Source organism: Dryas octopetala, chromosome 4 (genome assembly GCF_963921425.1).
Source record: "Dryas octopetala chromosome 4, drDryOcto1.1, whole genome shotgun sequence".
Taxonomy (NCBI): domain Eukaryota; kingdom Viridiplantae; phylum Streptophyta; class Magnoliopsida; order Rosales; family Rosaceae; genus Dryas; species Dryas octopetala.
The window spans coordinates 18,710,087-18,719,740 of record NC_141369.1 but is presented as its reverse complement, the minus strand read 5'-3'; the positions used below and the strand labels follow the sequence as shown (position 1 = coordinate 18,719,740).

Below are 9,654 nucleotides of genomic sequence, written 5' to 3'. Positions count from 1 at the left end.
CAATAAACATCCCTTGAAGACTTGAAGTTGAGAAGAATCAATTGAATTTAACCATTTCTGCACCTCTGCTCCTTCTCACAACCTCTTTGGTAAGGGTTGCTTGGTGGAGGCTGGCAGCGAGTCCCAGTACAACGCATCGGCTGGTCATGATCAATGGCCCCATAACCAATAGTCTTGGCATGGGCTGTTTCAATGTAGAGCGAGCACATAAGGAGACCAACAATGCACAAAGTGAATGCCTTGGATATGGCCATTTCTTCAAAACAAATGGGTAATCACAACTATGGATGATATATGATTGGAGGAATTCAGAAATTAAGTTGCTATTTAATGTGTTAGTTTTTGCTAATTTTAGACGTGTGATTGAACTTGAGTTGTTAATACCGTTGTTGATTATTGGTTTTAACTCAACGACTCGTGGCTTAATTAAGCTCAACATAACAGTTTGGCTTGAATGGCCAAACTAGATATTCACTTCAACTTTAATTAGAATTGATATTATTAGCCATGCCTCTTTCTCTGGCTTTGCGACATTAGAAACAGCAAGAGCCACTGAATTTCAATACCCAATAACTGAAGGATTGAGATTCGTTATGATAATCACCTTTCTTCTTTTTGTAATAATTTTTTTTTTTTCTGAAGTTATATTCATATTTCACAAGTTAATTACAAGACAAAGCCTTAAATCATTATGAACCATACGATGTTATAATGAACACATGGCAGCTTTCATAATAAAAAGTTTAAGCTACGTTAGGTTAGGAGAATATCTGAGTCCCTTTATAGATACCTAATGTATCAAATGCATTGATTAGTGAGATACACATCAGTAAAATAAAACCACCAAACCTTAGAAGGAAAATTCTATTCATACATCCTACCAAATACTCACTAAACCCTACATACATATTTTTTTCCGTTAAACTTTGTTATTACATCATGTTGACAAATGAAAATTATATGGTTTGATAAAAAACAAGCACTAGTAGATATAAGAACGGACATCCCTTTTTAGTTGCAAGAAGTCAGTACAGATAAAAATTAAAAAGAGTATGAAATTGAACTTAACAAGGCTGTTAATGATACAAAACGATCTTTCATCAGTACATGGTGTTCTTAGTGCGGCAATATAACTGAAGCTCAACTGAGAGCTGATCAAAACTAAATATGGGCACATAGGCTTCAAAATCAAAAGGGAAACCAGCCCCCAATAATTTTTTTTTTTTCTTTGAAGGAAAAGTAAAAACTTTCGAACTCATGAGAGGCAAGATTCAATCAAAGGCCTGTGTAAAATCACCTAGACTTCAACAAGTTAGTCGACACTTGACACCTCCCACCTCGTAATTTACACTACTTAACACTGCAATGTAAGGTTTACACTATGATCCTATCTGAAATCTTGGTTGATCTTGTTATTACTTATAAGGGATGTCTCTGAACAAGCAATATGTCCTTCCAAGCTTCATAAAACATCCAGGTGATGCCAGAGGACGGCATGACCTTTAAACAGCTTGCACCCCACCCTCGGTAGAGTCCCAACAAACCCTCCTCTCGGATGACTTCTGAAAGTGCTGCAGCCATGTTAGGTGGGCACTTACCCTGCAAAGCTCCAACCATCAGCCGTTTCCTTGCTACCTCCAATGGAAAGCTGATTGTGCTAGCCATAAAACCTGGACAGGTTTGAGAAAGAGAGCTACTATTAGATGAGCAAATGATCAGGTCATGATATAATAGTCATGTCCATCTAATATTTCAGGCTCTGCAGACCAAAAAGAGAAAAAAAATACATATTGCTCCCCACAAAAGTTGTAGAGTTGACAAGTAATATTGTTATCTGATGGAACAGAGAACTCTTCTATACTTCTACATTACACTCAAATACAGAATTGGTTGAATCAGATATTTATTTAAACAAGATTTTCTCCAAGAAGCATGTCTTACAAATCTGATAAACAAAAGGTTACATGTTCCTAGATAAAATTACAAAATAAGAAATAAAAGAAAATGCTTCAATAACCTTCATGACTCAGGAACATGTATTTTTTTAACAAACAGACTCTGATACAAGAGTTAGGATCCATAACACATCCAAAAACTGATCAATCCCCAAATAAATCTTAGAGAAAAAAAAGAAGAGAGGTATAGGGTACGTGATCTTTTCAATTTACTTTATGCAACTGAGGCCAAGTTTCTCACCTGCAAGAGCTCCAACCAGGAGCATCTCAGGACGGTTTAGAGACTCTTTCTTCTTCGTTCGGCAGTAGGATTTCTTCATTTTCTCATACATGAAATAATAACACGTACTGTAGGGAAGCATCCCAATCAGTGTAGGTGAAAGACCAGCATAGCATGAGCCAATCCCACCATCCTTATAAATCTTGCTGATTGCAATGCCTAAACTAGGATATGCCTCAGGAGACACAGTCAACCGATCCTGATGTAAGAAATTAGAATAAGAAACAATAACTATCCAAACAAAAGTAACAGACAACTATACAAGAGGAATGAATTTACACTTCAAGAAAAATCCGATAAGATATAAAAAAACACAGAATATATTTCCATGAAAACAAACAAAAAGCACAAATATAAATGAAACAGGGAAGATAAGACAAATGAGATAATCATCAGACATGGCGTTAAGTAGAGCAGCAGAAAAGCAGAAAGCTACTTGTATATGATTGAGAGGAGATGAAAATTTTCAGTGTCCATAAAAAAAACAAAAGGAAGTTTCTGACTGGACTAAATTCTATCCTCATAAAGGGTAACCATGATATATTTACCTTCAGAACTTCAAGGGGATGACACACGAGTGTGCTAGCAACTCCAGCAGCAGCACCAGCCACAGCAACTGGAGAAATCCAGGAGATAGAGAAGTTCAAGCTTACAGGACCAATTTGCACCTTTGGTCCTTCAACCTGCTTCCACTTCTCTTGTGCCGATGTCATTGCTCGTTTAACATACTCAAATGTTCCAAACTCAATAGCCTGGGTGGGGATTATTCGGATCATATTGACTGCATTTCCAGCCCACAGTCCTTGCCAACCCTGCTGCTCAATGACCTCTATGAAACTGCCAGAAATGTTTCTAGAACCAATACCAACTACCATTCTAGTCCTGCAAATATCACATCCTACATATTAGGAATAACGTATCATTACCTAGTTGTCATAAAGTACAAATTAATTACACATTTTCAAAATTGTCTGAATGTGACAGTTCAAATTGAAATCTTCAGAAAGCCAAGTATAAGGAAACATTTGGAAGATTCTTGAACTTCCTATTTCAAGCAAGACTTGGCTTGGCTGGATTGATATCATTAACTGATTTCATGAGCTTAATAAGTTCGTTGGTTAGACAATTCATTGTAAATTTGAACTTCCAAAATAAAGCTCAAAACCTGGCCTTACCATCAATTATGTTACTATGTGGGAATTGCTTTGAACTATCCATATGACAGAAGTATAGAACAAATTGTTCTTGAGATTAGATGATATGAAATTTCATTCATTATCTTAGAGACATTCAATATGGCATTTACTTTGCAATCAGAAGACTCCAATGACTTTCCATATGAGTTGCCCATGTTGTCTTTCAGTGGAATCTCTAAAATGTATATGACTGGTGAAAGATGTTTGACTGAGTTCAAGTATTCTAAATTTTTTTCCAAACAATGTAACAAATAAATGAAAGAAAATAATCAAATTTGGAGGATTATCCAATGTCCAAAAGAACCGGTTTACGGTTGACACAGGGTACCTCTGCAATCCTCACACAAACTTGATTAAAGCTCTACAATATTGTAATTCATACACAGAGATTAAGCATATAGCATTGCATAACTGCACAATAAAAACTAATCAATTAGTAGACTTAAAACAAGTCCATCGCAATCTCATAACCTTGTGGCATGTTGATACATTCGGAAAGATTTGAGTATCCAACGCAATTAGGCTACACTGATCAAGAAAATGTTGGTGTGAAGCCATTGCTGGGAATCAATTACCAATCAAAGCCATTGTTGACACTGTTGATTACAATGAGTTCTAAATGGAATAAATCCAATATTGTTGTCTCCAGGCCTTTAACAGTTTAAAGGAGCTTAAGTTGCATTCACCATTATGTTATGCACTTCTTCACTTACTGATTTAATCCAGCATGTAAACCTAATATGCTTATGTAAAGATAGTGTATCAAATGCAATGACTGGTGAAATATTTTAAAAGAATTGGTATAACAGCAACACCAACCTGATGGTCTCAAGAGGAGCAAGAACAGCTTTGGTCATTGCCCCTGCTAAAGCCCCACTAAGGAACTCTCCAACTTCTCTTGTCCTCAAGAAACCCTAAAGCACATCAAGGCACACTTTTTGTGATACCAATGACAGAAATAACATGTTATTTTTCTTTTGGACACTACAAATATGCCCAAAGTACCAAGAGATAACAATGCATCCAAATACTATGATTGGAATAAAAAAATATCAAATTCTATAACATGCCAGTTTGCCACAATGCCCAAGGAACAGGGGAAAAGAAACAAGTAACAACATTCAAAGCTTAAACTTTCACGTTAATTTTTTCACAAAGAAAATGACTTCAAACTAGAAACGATATGTAGCATCTACCAAATGACCAAATTACTAAGTTACAGGCAACTGCCTAGGAGAATTTATGCAAAGCATTGGCTTTATCAATATCACCATCACCATGGCTACATTTTTCCATTTGGTGTGCTTGATGGAGTTTCCTTCTTTAACGAATCATATACTCACTTTGTACTTATACTTTCCTAACCAACCAAAGGAAGGGGTGTGGCCGTGTGGGGGATTAGAAAAGCAGCATACAAAAGGGGCATATTTTTTTGAGACCCGATTAAAATTTACTGAAGTGAAGAGATGATCAGGACATCACCTAAGTAAATGATCATGAACCAGACACAGACACAGGACATGAGTTCCTGAATTTGTCATCTATTTTTTTGGCAACCAAATACAAAATCATTTCTTCTACATATTCTCAGTAGGAAAAGACAATGGAAAGACCCCTTCGTGGCATTTTCCTTAAATTGGAAGGTGAGGAACTGATCCCAAAAGTTTTATCTTGTTAACATTTGAGCTTTGTAAAACATGGGTTTTCCAGTAAAGTTTGAAACTTGACCTGTTTCCTCCCTGTATTGATTCTTTTTTGTTCCTCCACTCCCTCAGCAACCAAACAATACACATCAAATTAACTATCAAGAAAAAATACTTACTTTTATGGCATGCCCCATTCAGGCACCAAGAGATAAATAGATCAAAAGTGGCACTATAAGCTCTCTATTAAAAACGAAATGGGGATATTTTCCTGAACGGGTTTTTGTTCCAGAACAAAAAATATTCAGATAACTCCATTTTCATTGCTTTAAAGACACTTTCTCAGCAACCAAACAGAGGAACAATAAAAAAACATAACTTCTCCTTTAGCAACTACTAATTACAATAAAAAGGGTTGGGGGACTTACTCTGATGGGTTGGGTGAGGTCAGGGAGTTGGAACCGGAGCTCGAATGTTGGGTGGGCCTCCTTGTCAAGCTCAAGCTCTTTGGGAAGCATGGCCATACTGTTGTACACGTCCCCAAATACCCCACTGTACTTCTTCTCCTTCTTCAGAGACTGTGATTCAAATGCCATGCTTTTGCTTATCAGAATCATAAACACCCCCAAAGAATAAATATTTAATCAAACCCAGTTATTTGTACTGAAAATATACTTCCAATAGAATATGCAAAACTTTTTATGCTTGGATTCTTATTGAATAAAGCTTGGTATCTTTTATACACAATAAAAACACAGATAGAGAGAGAGAGAGAGAGAGAGAGAGATGGGTTTGGAATTGACATGCCTGAGAGAGGGAGAGGGAGTGGGGTTTTGGGGACATTGATTTGAGAGAGATTTTTTTTTTTTGGGTTTTGGTTTTTTCTTCCTTTGAGACTTTGAGTCTTGGCCCTTGGATGTTTGTTTTTGTGAAACGTTTTTGTTGTGTTGGTTCTCACTTCTCACTTCTTAGGGTTGGCTTTGGTCTTCTTTTGAGCTTGGCCACCTCCCACTTGCAATGCAACTCCGCCCTCGGTTCCTGAGACCCGCCAGAGTGAGAGAACCCAAAAAGGAAAAAAAAAAAAAAAAAAGTAGGATAAAGGTGTGCCCTAGGTTATATCCCAAATTACCTTGATTATATTTTTTTTAATTACGTTTTAATATAAGACTTAAGTACTAAATCTTATACATAAATGCTTAATTCTAAAACTATGACATCTTTTTGGTTCAATTTGAAATTTTTTTCGAATACTTTTTTCTCTTTTATAACAGTTTTTGAATCACAAACGAGTTTATATTGAAAAGTGACTCATTAATGTGTTACATGGAATAAGGGAGTAGCATAAACAAATAGTATACTTTCGTTTCTTAAAATACTACATGGATGAAAAATATTTGAGTGCTATATACATGTCTCATAAATTTATATCAAAACCAACTCTAAACATTTACAACAAATAAACATTGTTACATACTGTATCACATTATTTAGGATCCCTAAAACTTTATCCAAAATATTTAAAGTAAAATATAAAGTTAATGATTATAAAACCCAAATTTGGGCTCTTAATACCTTTAAGACCCATGTGCTTTTTTTAATTTTGAAGGAGGTCCAATAACACCTAACCCGGTCCACATTCTAACAGTCCTCTTATTCTCCGTCTATTTCTGTTAACCTCACTCTCTCTCTAACCTCACTCTATCATCTTCGCCATGGAGCACAGCCCGGCGGCTTCTCTGTTGGATCGGATCGACGAGCTTCGAGATCCAGCCACCATTGGATATGGGTATAGGTGCGAGATCGTTCTTGACGAACCAGGAAATCGCTTCCAGATCTATAAATAAGAAAAGAAAAATAACAAAATTGGGATCGAAAATGGTGGAATTATGAGGAAGCGTACGAAGATCCTTGGTTGTAGATATCAATGGAGACAGAGACGTGCTCAGCGCCGAACTTGAGCCTGTTGAGGAAGGCCTTCTTGTGGGCGACGATGAAGGGCGAGTCTGAGCTTGATAGCGCCAACGAGAATAGAAACAGAGATACCACCGCGAAGATCAGAGGCCTGATCAATGGATTCGTCATTTTCATTTGGGAAGGTGTGGTGACAAAGTTTAGCAATTGTCTTGATTTGGATTCTTGGGTTTAGATAATCAACAATAGTTTTCATTTGGAATTAGTTTTTTCTTGGTTTTCTTAGTTTTCATTTGTATTTTTCTAAGTTCGGATTGCTGCCTGCCTGTAGAGAATGCTGAGAAATGGGTCAAATATTGGTGTGCGCGCATCCATCCAGACTGCCTCCTTTCATATATTTCATTGCAGTGAAGAATTGGAGCTGGGAATTAATTGCTAACATAAATCGATCATGCCCTATGCATCTTTGGTTGCATCTGAGTTAAGAGAGCTATCTTCCAAAGTATTCATGGCAAATACATTGATGGGTACAGTGAGAATTCTCATGAACTTATTTTCGTTGTTTATTCTTGCAGGGTCATATTTAATGTTTGGGTTGCTTAGAGTACTATTGGAATGTTGTTGTTTTGAAATTGGTGGTAATTGTGATGAGTAGTAGGCAATATGGGGTTGGTTTTCGAATTGATTTGCATGAAATTCATCATATGGGAGCAAGTAATTAGAGATTTTGAAATTGTCAGTGTTTTTGGGGTATGAATTGGGTTAGATAAGGAGAAATTATATTTTCCTCTTGTTGACTTAGATAAACCCATAATTTCTGTTTTAGTTTGTTCTTTGGTTGTTTATGCTTTTACAAAGATTGTACTAGGTTTAAATTATATTTTCTAATTTATTATTACTATCAAACAATAACAATACTTGATTGTCACTGCCGGGCAGTAACAATAGATGATTGTCACTGCCGGGCAGTAACAATAGATGATTGTTACTGCCGAACAGTAACAATAAGTGATTTTTGGATTTGGTTTTGATGTGTTTCTTGCATTTTTGAACTAATTTGTATGTGATTGTCGCTTCCTGCCTGATAGTGACAATTGTTAAATAGTATTTTTTTGACAGTGGCTATTGTTAAAAAAAAAAAAAAAAAACAGAAGATACACGCAGCTTCAACAAAAAAGAAAAAAAGAAGAAGACACATGACAGCTTCATAAAAAAAAAAAGGAAGTACATGCCTGCTTCAGCAAAAAGAAAAAAAGAAAAAGACAAACTTTTTTGTTTTTTATGTGTTTATGTTAGAAAAATACATAAGATTTGTATATGTATGTTGTTTCTGGGTTTTTTTTAGCACATTGAGAATAGTCATTGTTCGATAGTGGTAATAAATAATAATTGACACTGTGACAGTAGCAATTAGGTGATTGTTACTGTGTGATAGTAGCAAATTAGCAATCACCTGATTTGTTACTGTGTGACAGTAGCAATCAGGTGATTGTTACTCTCTGAATTTTGTGATTTTCTTTAGTTTGAATTTTGGTGATTGTTATTGTATGACAATAACAAGATATATTAGTTATCTTCAACATGTAATTGTTACTGTAAGACAGTATCATTAGATGATTGTTATTACCAAGTAATAACAATTTCTGATTGTTACTGTCAGACAGTAGCAATAAGTGATTGTTACTATCAAACAATGATAATATTTGATTGCCACTGCCCGGCTAGATAATTGTTACTATTCAATAGTAACAATTATATTTACTATTAAAACGTAAAAGATTATGGAAGCCTCATCTTGATTTTTTGTATTTTATATTGGTTATTATTTAACATGTTTATGACATAAAATACATAAATTATTATTTATTTTTTTTGGGTAGTTTATGTATCAATTGGTACTGAAATGAAAAAAAATAAATAAAGGGAAAAAATGGTTTTTTTAAAAAAACACTGTAGCGCGCTACAGTAACGGCGTCACTGTAGCGCTGTTACTATAGCACCGATTTTTTTAAAAAAGTGGGCCGCTACAGTATTTTACTGTAGCGTGTGGGCCGGATAAATAGTACATTTTAAAATTTGGACTTAAAAAAAAAACCCTAAAATATATACATAACTATCAATTTCATTTTCTATATAAAAAGGTGGAATTTGAATTTAGGAAATTGTCTAACAATATAAGGAGATATACCAATTAATTAATAGCTAGTTGGTCTAATCCTCATTAAATTGTATACTGCGTATAAATAGAAGAAAATATCTAAAGATTAGTTGTCAAGGGATTTGCCAAAACACAACAAAAGTCCAAGCATTGGGTCACATTCTGTCATTCAGATGGGCAAGAGTGCAAGACCATGCTATAGAGTATAGAGCACACCTTTTTCTTATTTTCTTATTTCTTTCTTTATGGGACCATCTAAAAGACACCTGTAGACAAAATATGAGTGTTGAATATATGGGAGCCATCAAAGCTTTGAACTTGTTGCTATCATCCAAAAAGTTCACTTCCCACTTGTATAATGTGACTCTCTCTCTCTCTCTCTCTCTCTCTCTCTCTTAAAATTCATGTTGTTTGTATTATGTAGTAATTACGTGAGAAATTAATCAATCATGCAACTCACATAACCCAAAAGCAAAAAAGAACATGGGATTGTTAAAGATGCTAGTGTGGC

The 9,654-nt window shown here is 35.3% G+C and overlaps 1 protein-coding gene across 2 annotated transcripts; it reads right to left on the bottom strand.

The window, feature by feature from the left end:
* Positions 1–1,058: 1,058 nt before the first annotated feature.
* Positions 1,059–5,997, bottom strand: LOC147287666 (Mitochondrial substrate carrier family protein). 2 transcript variants are annotated; one of them, XM_086242208.1, is made up of 6 exons: positions 5,882–5,997; positions 5,503–5,652; positions 4,251–4,345; positions 2,784–3,117; positions 2,197–2,434; positions 1,059–1,670 (listed from the first exon to the last, which is right to left on the bottom strand). In XM_086242208.1, the coding sequence occupies exons 1-6, from the start codon at positions 5,915–5,917 to the stop codon at positions 1,420–1,422; spliced, it is 1,104 nt and encodes a 367-aa protein (XP_086098334.1). In that variant the 5' UTR covers positions 5,918–5,997; the 3' UTR covers positions 1,059–1,419. The 2 variants fall into 2 exon arrangements, with proteins under 2 accessions (XP_086098334.1, XP_086098332.1); XM_086242206.1 differs by lacking the exon at positions 5,882–5,997 and having other exon boundaries at positions 5,503–5,846.
* Positions 5,998–9,654: the final 3,657 nt, after the last annotated feature.